Below are 14,819 nucleotides of genomic sequence, written 5' to 3' on the forward strand. Positions count from 1 at the left end.
TTTGTTTCTCTATTCATGTATTTATTCATCCATTCATTCACTTGTTTTTAATTTTGACATACCCTGCCCTACATGCTCTTGCGCTCCCTATCCGCACTCAGCACATGGGAAGTGCAGTAATCTGGCACAGGCAGGAACATGACGTCATACCTTCCCGCACAACGCGCTTAATTCTTACATTTATTTGTAGGTAGACGGATAACAATACGTGCCTTGCCAGTCAAACACAATACTGTGGTAGTGGATGAATTGTGTTTCAGCTTTATATAAAGTGACGTTTTGCTCGTTAACCCCGCCCGCGACCCCGGAAGTGCAGGCTGGTGATTGTATCAGGTTCTGCTGTACAGGGAGGGAGGTGAACTGTGTGTGTTTTTAACAAATTCGCTTTTAATCTTTTAGTTTTGAACACCTGATTATTTATTGTAAACCACAATGGGGACCAGAGACGACGAATATGATTATCTATTTAAAGGTAAGAGCCGCCTTTATTCTGTTTTTAATATGTATTTTTTGCGTTTGGTTACTGGGTAACAGAAATATACGTTCAGGTTTGTTTTTATTTGTGCGGTAACGTAGACTTGGTGTTTATTCAACAACGACACCAGCGTTGTTAATAATATTTAATCACCTTTCGAATATGAACAATGATTAAAAGAAAGGTGTTCTCCGATATTATTTGTGTATTGAAAGCATTAGCTAAATTTATTAGATGGTTTCCTTTGTAAACGAAAGAACTCCCTCCGTGTCAAATGCAATGGGAATATCAAAACAAACGCCTGTACAGTACTTGTTAAAAAAATAAAAAAAAAAGTGATTCAATAAAATCTAACTGTGTTGACACGGAGAAGGTGTAAGGTGAGTCAGTTTCACACGCTTGGGTTTATGAACAATGTCATTTCTTCTAGTAGACGCAACGGGGTTTGAACAAAAACAAACCCGCCCTTGTGAAGCTTCCGTGATACTCCCTGAGGGATTTAGGGAGGAACGGGATACAGACACGACACAGGCTGCAGAGCTCAGATCAGAAATGCATGATATTTATTGACGCTTCCCAAACACAAGCGTACTGTAGTCTTATTGTCATCACGCAATCACGCATTGTGCAAATCCATAGTTTTATTTCCCTTGCGTCACCACCTTTTTTTTTTCTTTGTTGAAAGACCAGTAAAGACCCCAGAGAACTGGAGTAACTGGTAGCATGAGAGATTAGAAACCTGTTATGCGGTGTGTATTAAGCGCTGTTGCACAGTATATTATAAAGGGTTGCTGCAGGAGCACACTGAGGGACGGTAATGGGCATCCTCTTCCATTCTCTATGTGCTGATAGAATACACTGCAGTAATATTTCAGTTTCAATGCACTTGACGTGGAAATGTCCTCCACTTTGACATGCTTGTGCTGCTGAAGTATTCTCCATTCTCTCTTTCTAGTCGCTGCTTATCAAACCTTCGTTTCTATGGGAATCGGTAGTCTTTTTCAGCCTTGCACGGGGCTGTGGCTCTTCCAGCTGTAAACATTCACTTCTTAAAAATGTAAACTAGCTGCGAAACCCAGAGTGTGGTTGTCAAGGAGGGATTTCTGTAGTTATTCTAGTGTGTGTGTGTATTCCTGTAACCTTCCTACTGCCTCAGTACAGTAGGATGTAATTTCAGTCAGCCTGGATTCTCCGTTACAGATCGCTGGATGAGGGACTTGGTTAGATGTAAATTAAAAGATTATATATATATATTTTTAAGAAGAGTATTATGTGTTGTAACAGTTTGAGAGGGAGCAAACACAAGGAGTAATGAGTTATTGCACTGCTTTGGGATGTGTGATTTGTAATTACTTCATAATCGTGATGTAAATGGAGCAGCAAGCTGAGTGTTCATTCTGGCCAGGCTTTTGTGATGTAGGCTGTTTCTGACAGTGCTTGGAGGTACAGTACTTGAATGCACAGGGCACAGTGTAGCCTGTATGTAAACCGACACTGGACTTAATCAGACACTGTTTCTAGGTTTGAAGGAAACATGCATTTGTTTTCGGTAATACAGTATACTTGATTACAATACAAGGATGTTCTGGACAGAGCACTCTGCAAGAGAAACCCCTCGGTACATTGTCTCCTCTTTCTGGTAAGTTTGCTCCTCCTAACGGGCCTCTTCTGATGACAGGTATGCCCTCCCCTGCTCTTCAGGACTTGGCCTGTCCCAGACACAGAGCCTGTCAGTTGTGCTGAGTTGTTAATTAGGGAGCAGGGGGTGTGACTGCAGCAATAACAGGAAGAATGTCAGCTTGGGCTGGCTAGAAGTCAAATTATTATTTATTATTTATTTCTTAGCAGACGCCCTTATCCAGGGTGACTTACAATTGTTACAAGATATCACATTATACATTATTTCACATTATACAGATATCACATTATTTTACATACAATTACCCATTTAACAGTTGGGTTTTTACTGGAGCAATCTAAGTAAAGTACCTTGCTCAAGGGTACAACAGCAGTGTCCCCCACTGGGGATTGAACCCACAACCCTCCGGTCAAGAGTCCAGAGCCCTAACCACTACTCCACGCTGCTGCCCAAATAGATTTAGTAGAAAATAGAACCTGTTCTTTTATCATTGTAATAGAAACGTGTGAAGACAAACTGTCCTTGGATGACAGTTGGGTAAAAGGACTGAGTCGGGTTCTGTGTACCACGAAAGCACTGACAGTGTTGGCCTGTATTGAAATGAAAGACTAAAACCATTTCATGCTGAACTTGTGCTTTTCAGAAAGTACAGTATTATTCCTGCCTCTGGCAGAATATTCTGCTTTTGTTATTAATCAGGTCAAGTCTAGAGATTCATTGTATATCGCACCAAAACCCAAGTGTGCTTTATGCATAACTTTATGCACGGTTCATTATTTAAAACTTCTGCCCACAGTCTGCTTTTAATGTTGGATCATTTAAGACTTCATTTGAAGATGACTGTGGTCATACAGGGTTAGTGAAACAACAGGGACAGGGACAAAGGCAATTGTTCCTTTGAAATTGAACAGAAGCAGACAGGTATGTACTGTGTTTGGAAGAATATTCTATTTTTATTAGATGGTACTACTACTACAAAAAAAGGATACTATTACTGTGTGCAAACCGTGCCCGTCCGTCTGTGTGTCACACTACGTGGTAAACACGATAACTGCCTTGGTTTTGATATTTCAGATTGCGTTTGACTGTAATCCGATTTTTTTCTACAGCGATATGAGGATTCTCTGGATGTGCCTGCACTGGTCAAATGTGCAAACTGTATTGCTTTATGAAACACTTGTAGGTCTTGTGTTTTCCCTGCGAGGAGGGAGAATTGATTACAAGGTCTTGAAGCTAAAATCAGAGCTGTTGCATGCACAGCTGCTCATGCTGCACTGCAGCTGCACACCAGCTATGGAACTAGCCTAAGCAATGTATACAGGATGTCATTTACTAATTGTATTTTAACTGCGAAGTGAAAGGTGTTTTCCACAAACAAAATGGAGCCTAACACCATGTGGTTTTGTATATAGTCATAAAAATACCCAGCAGTGACAAGCTTGACACATTAATGCTGTTTTGTTCAAAACTTATTTCTTCTAGGAAAGATTTGGTGATTTTTTTTTAAATTTTTTTAAATTTTGTGCTGCTTCACATTAAATAAATGTAATCTCAATCACCAATTATAGTATTACAAAATGCGGATCACTGTTATCCAGATTAAAAGTTTTGAAAATCCAGCCCCAGGTTTTCTGCTTAGTATTGTGGGGGGGTGTTTATGTAAAATATATTTCTAAATGTCATGTAAGGCCCCTTGACTCTGCTGGGAGCTGGCGGATTGTTACAGCTGCTTTTCAAAATGTGCAGTGATTTAGACGTCATTTGCTGCAGTAGGCCAGGAAATTTGCTGTCCATTTAATGCATTCCTGCGATGGCAGGTTTTGCAGCACAATGTGAAGTGTTTCCAGTGCAGTGCGGCACTGTATTGTATAACAGTACATTCACATATTCATTTTGCAAGGTTAAAACAAAAACAAAACAAAAAACAATGGGAAAACAGTCAGTGTACTGTAGTATATTTTCATATCTCTCTGGAAAAAAGATGATAGACAGCATTTGTTATAGTTGACAATGCATGGCATGGACTTCAGTCTTCCCTGAAATACTTCAATGACTCTTGATTCTATCACTGTTCATTGCATCCCATTTAAAGTAAATTCATACATATTGCACCCCAAGCTCCAGCAGGGCGTCCTGAAATGCCTGATTTGAGTCGCACACCACTCCCAGCCAGTACTTTACAGTACGTGCTCAGTGCTAAAGCAGTGGAGCACACAGTACAATACCGGTGATTACTGAAGGGTTAATCTGTGACTATTTCTGAGGCTTTTCAGTTTCTCTGTTTAAAATGGGCCTTTCTGATGTGATTGTACAATCTGACAAAGTTGAGCTTGAATGAGTTTTGTTACCGAGTATAAAATGTGTGATTCATTTACTGTAGACAGATCCAGCCGGCTGTTTCTCTCAGGAAGCTTGCTTAGAAACAAGCAAATTGCTTTTTAGCAACAGATGCATTAGTAACCAAGGCTGAAGTGAAATATATATATATATATACAATAAAATGATACATGTACTGTACAGATGTGTGTGTTCCTGTTTGTTTCTTTGGCTCTTGTGAGGGTAGTTTGAGGGCTTCCCATCCTTTGGTACTGTGTCTTCATGGCTGCTCTTGTTGTTGTACTGTTCAGAGGAGACCTGCCATGTAAACAACAGTACCTATCGGTATCCAGTTGAAATCTCTTTTGATTTTCTTAATGAACCTCAGCACTTGTATTTCTGGGGCGGATGACAGACGCACCTGCTTGCTCTGTTTCATTTCTGGTTAGTTCGGGTTTCATTCACTGCAGTCAGTCATCACGGTTTTGTTTTTCTTTCCCCAGTGGTGCTGATCGGAGACTCTGGCGTTGGGAAGAGTAACCTCCTCTCCCGGTTCACGCGGAATGAGTTCAACCTGGAGAGCAAGAGCACCATCGGGGTGGAGTTCGCCACCCGCAGCATCCAGGTGGATGGCAAGACCATCAAAGCGCAGATCTGGGACACAGCCGGGCAGGAGCGCTACCGGGCCATCACCTCCGCGTACGTACAGCACCGTGGCGCCCTGCCGTAGCAGTACTCCCATCTGAGCTTTGCAGCACTTCTTGCCAGCCCTGGTACTGCGTGCTGGCCAGCAGCTGTTATCTCTGGGGTTGCTTACCCGATTGCCGTCTCTGCGTTTCAGGTACTACCGCGGAGCCGTGGGCGCCCTGCTGGTCTATGACATCGCCAAGCACCTGACGTATGAAAATGTGGAGCGCTGGCTAAAGGAGCTGCGAGACCACGCTGACAGCAACATCGTCATCATGCTGGTGGGCAACAAGAGCGACCTGCGGCACCTCCGGGCAGTGCCCACCGACGAGGCCAAGGCTTTCGCAGGTCAGCGTTATACTTGAGCTGCCTTTTATAGGCACGGGACGTATCCACCTTGCTTTCATTACTGACCTGTCCCAATGCGTGGGGACATCAGAATGATTGCATCTAAATAAGACATTCATGGAAAGTGTGAAACTGGATTTTTTTGGTGAAATCTTGCAGTATTTGAGGCGTTGCAAATTGTACACAATAAAAAAAGAAATAGAATTTACTTGCTTCAGTAAACATACCTTGGTGACATGTATACTCTAGCATTTAACTTGATGGGCCAATTCATTATTATTATTTTCCTTTCTGCCTTTAGAAAAGAATGGCTTGTCCTTTATCGAGACTTCTGCCTTGGATTCAACAAATGTAGAAACTGCTTTTCAAACCATCCTAACAGGTAAGGGCATCTCAGGGGGTGACCAAAATGCATCCTAACAGGTAAGGGTGTATCAGGGGGTGACCAGCATGCATCCTAACAGGTAAGGGTGTATCAGTGGGTGACCTGCATGCATCCTTTGCTCCATTCAGTAATTGTACATTTCATTAATTACCTACCTCTTTTCTCTTGAGGCATTTTCCGTATAAAGAATCCGCACTCCTTTAATGTGCAGTTTTTGTTTTTCTGTATTGAATGACTAAGTGATTACCCCCACGCTTCTCCTTGCTTTCCCCAAGTAGAATAGAGAGCAGCTAAGGGATCTGGGCTGAGAGCCAGGCTCTGTGGAATAGATAATCAAGCTTTGACCTTGCTGGACAAGCACAGCTCGTGACTGCTAATGGTTTTTCTGTACTCTAAAGAAATTTCTCACTGCCTGCACTAGCTCTTCTTTATTGGGTTCTAGACAGTGTTTTTTTTAAAAAATTTTTTAAAGGAATTGCTTATCCAGACTCTCTTTTACCTTAAAGAGCTAAAAGGTGGTGTTTTTTTCTTTCATTAAAACACTGCTGAAAGTCGGATTGTTGTTCACGCCTATTTCCACCCTACACAAACGTTACCAACCAAGAAACAATCAGGATAGTACAGTAGCTTTATTTAGCCGCCTTACTGTAGTTTCAGCCCCAAGGCATCTATAACTGGCCTGTCGGTTTTTAGGGTAATACCAGTAAAGTTGAACTTCAGACGACTGCGGAAATACAAATGTATTTCTGTGTACAGAGCCAATTATAAATTGTTTTCACACTGTGGAAGAACTGCGTTGCATTGAAATTGGCCATCAAGTAAACAAAAAGAGCAGAGCAATTCACAATAAATGAGCCCAGCCACTGCACTGCCGAGAGATACTCCAGGGAGCGCTTCAGAGGAGTGAGAAACTGCAAGACCAGACCAAAGCAGTTTCTTGAAAACAAAGTGGAAAATAAATAGAAGCTAATCAGTAGTTGCTGTAATTGAATTAGCACTGTGGTGAGCTCCAGTGAAGCTCTGAAATCCTGATGGTAATCAAGTCATATGCGTCCTTCGGCTGCTAAATCTAATGTTCATTTGAATGGTTTGTGTTAGTGCAGTGATAGACAACTAACAGATCTACCTGTTTGTTTTGCTTTTACGTTTTTCCTCGGAGTAAATTCTAATTTGTATAACTAGACAAATTGAATCTGTGACGTGGCTTTACACAGGGCACGTCAAATTATTATTATTATGGACATTCGGCCCTTTGGGATTGTCATTTATCAATCCGGCACTACTTCAGTTTGGTGGTGTGATCTAGAATCATGTTGCCTCCTCTTAAGTACATGCTTGCTGTGCCTTTTATTTTGTCTTCCCTTATTTTTTTTCTCCCCCCCCCACAGAAATCTATCGCATTGTGTCTCAGAAGCAAATGTCAGACAGACACGAGAATGAAATGTCTCCAAGCAACAACGTCGTGCCCATCCACGTCTCTCCCACCACCGAAAACAACCCAAAGATGCAGTGCTGTCAAAATATCTAAGTGTCTGATCTCTGCAGTGCTGGAGGCTCTTTCCATTCCCCAAGTCCAGGTTTTAAATCTCTCTAACTATTCCCCTCCCTCCCCCTGCCCCGTGTTTTATTAGGACCTGCAGATCTTCACAGAATTGTCTTAATGTATGATTTTTGTTGGACTTGTATTTGTGTTCTATCACATGTTTTAGTAATATGATGTTAAGAGATGTTCCACACGCGGCGCATGTCATTCTGTGCCACTTCTGTTGTATTAGCGACAGGCAGTACAGAATGTATGTCACACTCTGTGATGTACAGAATGCATGTCACACTCTGATGTACAGAATGTATGTCACACTCTGTGAACAGAACAGCAAGAGAAAGATGAGATGGCAGACTGTCTGTTATGTGGTATGAAAAGGTGATCTATACATAAAGACAACATGTTCAGGGGCAATAGAGCCGCTGTTACCCACAACTACCATTTGTATAATTAGTAACTGTACTGTATCTTTATTTAATTTTTTTAAATGTATAATGTTATAAATATTAACCTGCTTTCTTGCTTCTTTTGTCAAGTACGGAATATATATATATTTCTCCCCAGTTGTGAATGTGGTCATCATGTAAAGCAATGCTGTTGAAAAAGGCTGACACTGTAGATGACAATGGTAGTACCTGGTGTGGATGCTTCCTATGAAACCGGAGATGATAACCTGAGATCTATACGCTGCCTCACCGGAGCACGGAGCAGCTTTCATTGCCTAAAACAGGCAGCTAGGACAAGGTGCAGTGCTCGCATACAAATGCATGCAATTCGACTGCAACCAAAGCACTAATTCCTGTAGCTTCAAGGATACCTTGAATTGTGCATTATTGGTGTGCTCGTTCCTCATTTGAGTAGTATTGCTTTTGTAACACCTAACTACAAGTTCAGAAAGTGAGTTCCCCTAACACTAACTTTCCGATAATCGGCTGCTTATTATAATCTAACACAATCACAGCCACTGGCATGCGTTTATATATCCAGATGAGCATACCTAATGTCATACACCAAGTTCTGTCTAATTTCAGCATTTGAGCGCAGCTTCATACAGGGGTGGTCATTAATGCTTCCTGTGCAATTGGACCCCCCACCCCCACCCCCCCCGGCATTGTGCAGGGAATTGTTTTTAAACTTATAAGCAGGAAACTTAAAAACACATCTTAAAGTATAGTTTGAAACTGTCCCAGATACTGTTCAGAGTATTACAGGTAAGAGTTTTTCAAAGTTGGAACTGATTCAGTCCAGCGTGTGTGGAGTGATCTGATGCGGCTCCCCCTGCCTCTGCGGTGCAGTGAGATAATTACAGAGTGGCTGGCAGTGCTCATGAAGTGAACACCCACAGAGGGCACTGCTGTTGCTGTTCTACTGACAGGACTTTCTAAAGTGCATTTCTCAAGTGTTGTCTTATTATTTGTTTTTTGTTTTTTGTTTGTGTTGAATCTGATTTGTATATTACCCTCTCTCCTCATGCCTGTGTGTTTTATGCATGTACAATGGTTGTTCATTTTATTTTTTTTATTATGATTTCAAATATTCACTTTAATAAAAATAATTAAAATAAAATACAGGGGAATATTGTTAAAGATTACTAGTGTTTTATTTTGGATATTTGCAGATTCATGTTTACGTAAACAGTATCTAGTTAATATGTTGCCCAATATTACACCTTTTAATGCTTTGGTGAAGGGTGAAACTGGGCAGGGCTCTAGAAAACCAGACTGTTTATTGTGCTGATTGTAATTTGAATGGTCGATGTACACAGATTTACATTTTCTGCAATGAAAATGGTTTCTCTCATCAGTGCCAGTCAATCAGTCAGCAGCTCTGATAAATTAAAATGAGTTTTAATGTATGATGGACTCATGTGTTGCTCAAACATAGTGCGGTTAAAGAAAGCAATGAACTTCCAGTAGCAGCACAGTACAGTCATGTGCTCTCTCAGCAATATGCTGAATAAAACACATGTAAGGACATTGGGACAGTTTGAATCATCTGACTGCATTCAGCTGGGTTGTAAGAGTGCAGCGTCTTGCATCTTCGGGCATCACATGCAATTATAATAACTGCTGTGTCACTGAACTAGTAAAGTAGGTTCTCTGAGCCAAGAATGCAGCACTGAACTGTATGCAAATGCTAAGCTATGACCATATTTCCAGCACTAGGTAGAATTTGCAAACTCCTGTAGTATTGCGTAACCCATTTCAGGTTACTGATGCATGTTACTATTGCTAAATCATTCATGAAACATTTCTTAGATTATGAGAAAATATATACTCTGCAGCTGATGCATAGTTCACACACCCTAGTCTCTGTAAGTTGCCTTGGATAAAGACGTCTGCTAAATAAACAAATAATAATGATATATATATATATATATATATGCATGCTATTTTGTCTTGTATATGATTTGTTCATTTGTGTATATTCCATTTTTGTTAGCAAGAATGTAGTCATCTGCTGGAAATGCATGCACATGCTATTTTGAGAAAGGGAGGGTGAATTTGTAAAGTAAAAATAGGCCAAATAGAAACCACACTACTCTCTGGAATACACAAAACTTAAGTTTTATTGATGGCTGAACCAGTAAAAGTATGTAGGGTTCATCCACTTAACAAAGAGCAGAGCATTGTTTCACTTCACAATGTTAACTGTTAAATAAGACTGGAAAAAAACAGGGTTTTCAGAGAAAAGTATAAACTAAAAGAAAGCACAATAAAAGATATTTCTATAACATCATCTACTCGATGTTTTCCACATCGTTTTATTCATTTTCAGTCTGTTCCTGGGAAGCAATATGGCCAGTAATGATAAACCTGTCAATAATTAGCGCACCTGCACAGGTAACTCGCTGGAAGATTAGACTGTTGGAATGCGGAACGGATCATTGAAAATGGTTTGGTGTGCAAGGGGCGGGTACTGAGAGAAAACTGCATGAATAACCACGAGTCTAAAGAAAGAGGAATTAGCATCAAACCAAAAGGAGAATAATACGATTCCGTGAGCAACAGAAACAATGTAGGCAAATCGAACTTTATATGCGATTCCATGAGCAACAGAAACAATCGCAATTTGGTACTTTATTGATTTCTTTCCTTTATCGGAATTAGGCATGCACATTTTAGAAGCTGTCTGTCCAGCCCTTGCCTAATATAAAACATGATTTTTTTATAGATAGATAGATAGATAGATATAGGCTGAGTATCATGTCACCCCTGAAGCGTGGCTCCAAATGAACAGAATCTTTTCATTGTTTCCCCCTTTCAACAACGTGTTTAGTGTAGCTATAATGAATGCAATGCAGCCTCGTGTTGATGTGTTGTTTTGTTTTTGGTAATTGAGGGTATCTGCTGTTTGTTTATTCCTAATCCCTTCAGAACAATGCATGCAAACACAACCCATTTACTGAGAGATGCAGCCTGTAGTGATTGTCAACATGTTATTGCTTATATAGGCAGAACAAAACCAATGGCATGGTGTTTGGATTTTATTTTCTTCCTCAGTTATGTATTGCTCAGTAGACAAGGGGGAAATTTAGCATGTTTAAAAATAAATGTAAAATCAAAAACCAGTCATTTTCAGTACACGGTTAGTATGAAATTACATAAATGATATTCTCTACACAGGTGCATCCTTGTTCCTATGAGCAAGACAGCACTATTGCTGCTGAACCGTCAAGCTTTCCACCGCTGTCTTGGCGTTGCAGGTACAACGACTGGCCTTTGTTAAGGAAGGTTTTTGGCTGCACAGAATCTGTATATGAACTCCTGTAGGTGTATATAAAAAAAAAACTAATATTAAATATTCTTAATTTGGTCATGCTTTTTTTCCCTGAATGGACAAATTCAACTATTTATTAAGTACATAAATAAATAAATAAATAAATACATAAATAAAAAAACGAACAGTTCGTTGAGGTCCTCAATATAAAACAAAATACCGTAATAATACAGATGTCTAATTCAGTAAGTCGATAACTGGCTATTTGCAGTACACATTAATCAATAAATTACAGAATTCTTATGAAATCACAAATTAACCATGCGTAAGTTCACCAGGGAAGCCATTCCTGTTAATAACAAGGACTTGTTCTATAGAGGGTCCTGGGTTTTGCTGACGTCGAACCTCGGCTGCTACAGATCAATAGGAAAGATTTCTAGCTACTGTTCCTCTTGACACATTCTAGAGAGAAAAGGGGGCCAAGCTCTGCAGGGTTCTGGTCATCAGCACAGCCCCTTTATACGAGGGCAACGTACCAGAAGGGCAACTAGAACTGGGAGCCACAGTAAGGTGTCATGAATTCTGAACGTCTTACTTGACTGAAAATGACAGCACAAGGTACATTTTGTGTATGTTTTAAACTGCAGGAAAACCTGACTGCTGTTTTGAATGAAGTCGGTGGTAAGGCTGGCCGTAATCAGTGATTCATATAATCCAGTACACGCGGTACAGTTTGTTTTTATCCCAGTTCTAAGCCTTACCAACTGACCCGTTGCTATATATTCAGAAATGCTGAAACAGTCCTGTGCAATTGTATACAAATTAAAAAATAATAGCTGGTGTGATAGACGAGTGATTTCTTTTATAAAATTTCTTGCTGTGAGGTCGGAGGGTCTTGACCTGTTCGGATTACTGAGAGGTGTAAACATAGAGAGCGCCTTGTCCTCCAGACCCTCGCAATCCTTCAAACAGCGTTAACATCGTCATGCAGCAGTAAAAGAGAGCAGGACAGCGGCTTTCTGTTCATCTGCTCCAGTTCAGTGAGTTCACGGTCTCTGCACTCTGCAGTAGTTTCAGGGCGATTGTCTCTGCCGCGGTGTTCGGCGGCCGTGTTGCATCCTCTGCCTCCTCCTCTATGGCTGCTTGACGTCCGGTTTGTCCTCGGGCGGGGTTGTGTGGGTCGGGCTGTGCCGCACCGGTAGCAGGTCGTAGTGGCTCGGGATGTGGCTGTTCTTGGGCAGGTCGTACGGGTTCTGGTTGTAATTTGCACCCATCCCGTTCGCTCCTTGAAGCACGCTGACCGTGGGTTCTGGAGAAAGAATGAAACAGCAGTCAGAGGAAGAGAAGAGGATGGCCAGGATAATGAATGTAATTCTGATGCTGTTCCAATGTCCTGCCTGAGCTCTGAGACCCAGCTACAGCACAGCGATAGGCTGACATTGCAGACCCAGCTACAGCACAGCGATGGGCTGGCATTGCAGACCCAGCTACAGCACAGCGATGGGCTGGCATTGCAGACCCAGCTACAGCACAGCGATGGGTTGGCATTGCCCGTGCACCACTCAGGCTCTCTCACCGACTTCGTAGACGTTCTTGTTGGTGGTGGAAGAAGAGGGCATGTCAGTATAGGGCAGGTCTCTGTGTGCTGGAGACTTCATCTCCACGTAGCTGCTCTCCGAATGCTTGCAGGTGAGGCTGGGTGGGTCCTTGATGGTGGCATAGGGGTTCTCACTGTTCAGGGAGCTGGTGCTGGAGCTGCACACAGAGCCCTTCATGTAATCTGCACACAACAGACACACACACGGCATGGTTAGCAACAGTCACACACAGCAGGCATGGTGCACTGACATTGATAAACAGCTGATTTTCAATTGGGAATAGGGTTACCAGATGTCCTGGGAAAATTGGGATTGTCTCAGTTTTAAAGCTTCAATTTTTTGTCCTGGTCGGAAACAGTACAATTGATAAATCATCCTGGTTTTGCTATTTTGTATTTACTTTTTCATACAAAACTGTAGCAGTGTTCTCAGCAAGTTGACAGCACAGTAATTTATTACACAAAAATAAAATAAAGAAATGTATGGATTACTTGTTTAATAATTCTGATTATGTGTTTGATATTCATATTCTGTTTAACTTCCTGGACCACGGCTAGTTTAAAAAAAATAAATAAAAAATCTTGGAAGTGCCACCAGCCAGTGTTTTGATTAACACGGCCATTGTTAACCCCTTCAGAGTCGCTACAGCTTCAGTGAATTGAAGAAAATGAAATGGCCCGGATTCTCACTCTGGAAATGTGGTAACCCTAATTGCGAACACAAATTAGAGTTCACTCCCTTGCAGTACAAAACCGATTTCTTGGCATTCTCAAAACATACACAACAGGTCTGTTACAAAGACGAGGCGCTTCATCTCTGAAGCGAGTCCTTTCAGTTTCAGCCCTTCAGTTTCAGCCCTGCTCTCGCAGTGACGGAGGGAGCTGACACTGCTTCAGTTTGATTCTCTTTTTGATATGTATGAGACACCTACAGTGATTCTGGATGCACAGTGACACAACGATTCCAGTATCTTCTGCAGCTGTGCTGCAAATACCAAAGTACAGGTAACGTCAGAAAACCAACACTCATTATACACAAAACAACCTGCAACATGTACACTGCACATGACCAGCCAGCAGAAAACAATCTCAGGGGCATTGTGAGTTATGGAGTAACAGATACTAGATGTCTTCTCTTTGGACATAAACTGTATTTATAAACACAGTAAAAAAAAAAACGAAGTGAAACAAATTTAGCTGACGTCGTCCTGCCCACTCAGATACATTATCTGCAGTCAGCTGTGCGTGGGACCAAATAAATACAGCACAGTCCTCCCTTTGGAGGGTGTATGAGGGAAGATGAATCAGTAAACAAGCATGACTGATTACATGCTGATTGTGTACAGGTTGCCCCCTGGTGGTTGGTATTGGACCTGCAAAGAGAGAGAGTTGTTACAGTAACTGAATTATGACATGCAACACAGACACACACAAACGCACAGTGGGACAGATTACCTGAGCTTTTCTCTGGTATAAAAAAGTTATTTTTAGGTTTCCTTCAGGTCATTCTTAATTATAATTCTTTCTCCCCATTGAGAGGATAAAGGTGCTCATTTTGCACTGTTGCAAACACTAAATCATTTGAAAACTCTTCTGGCTTTGAAAACGGCTGTGGGTGATATGCCAGTTGGGTTAGTTTTATGACCAGCCAAAGAATGATCATCAGGCTGAATTAGTCAGAGATGGAGGTTGTGCTGGTAATACTGGTTCAAGAGTTAGTTTGGTTGCATAAGGAACACATCATGACATTTGTAGTTGTCTTACACTGTAAACATGCACAGAAAATCAAAATGAATGCAGCTGTAATGTGCTTGCAGATAAGAGGCGGCAGTCACTGAACTGCTCTGCCTTCCTCATGTGTGACTTTGCTTTTCCACTCTGAAGAGCACAAGCAGTCTGGAGGAAGGTGACATTGTTCCGGTGTGCGTCACAGGGAGTTTCAGCTCTATCACTCCATCAGAGGGCTTTATGGGAACACTGCACTGCTGGAATGCCGATGGAATGTGAAGAAGACAAAATCAAAGAAAAAACGAGCAGCTGTGAATGTAAGCTTCCTTTAGCACAGCAGATAACCCACAATCAGGCAGGAAGAGGGGAGGGCTGAAACAC

General features: G+C 41.4%; 2 protein-coding genes across 7 annotated transcripts in view; one reads left to right on the top strand and one right to left on the bottom strand.

The window, feature by feature from the left end:
- Positions 1-209: 209 nt before the first annotated feature.
- On the top strand, positions 210-8,981 carry LOC117428144 (ras-related protein Rab-11A). The gene is made up of 5 exons (XM_034046820.3): positions 210-472; positions 4,934-5,129; positions 5,272-5,465; positions 5,767-5,847; positions 7,239-8,981. Exons 1-5 carry the CDS (start codon positions 433-435, stop codon positions 7,376-7,378), a joined length of 651 nt encoding a protein of 216 aa, XP_033902711.1. The 5' UTR covers positions 210-432; the 3' UTR covers positions 7,379-8,981.
- A 963-nt stretch (positions 8,982-9,944) lies between these two features.
- LOC117428143 (multiple epidermal growth factor-like domains protein 11) overlaps positions 9,945-14,819 on the bottom strand; it is a 79,435-nt gene continuing 74,560 nt past the window's right edge. For 5 of the 6 annotated variants that reach the window (XM_058995447.1, XM_058995446.1, XM_058995445.1 and 2 more), the window contains 2 exons: positions 12,690-12,893; positions 9,945-12,422 (listed from right to left, as the gene is read on the bottom strand). In XM_058995447.1, the coding sequence (XP_058851430.1) occupies positions 12,247-12,422; positions 12,690-12,893 (380 nt within the window). In that variant the 3' untranslated portion in view covers positions 9,945-12,246. Of the gene's footprint in view, positions 12,423-12,689; positions 14,084-14,819 lie in introns of those variants that run through there. The other variant, XM_058995448.1, reaches the window with a different exon arrangement.

This window comes from Acipenser ruthenus, chromosome 21 (genome assembly GCF_902713425.1).
Source record: "Acipenser ruthenus chromosome 21, fAciRut3.2 maternal haplotype, whole genome shotgun sequence".
Classification (NCBI taxonomy): Eukaryota; Metazoa; Chordata; class Actinopteri; order Acipenseriformes; family Acipenseridae; genus Acipenser; species Acipenser ruthenus.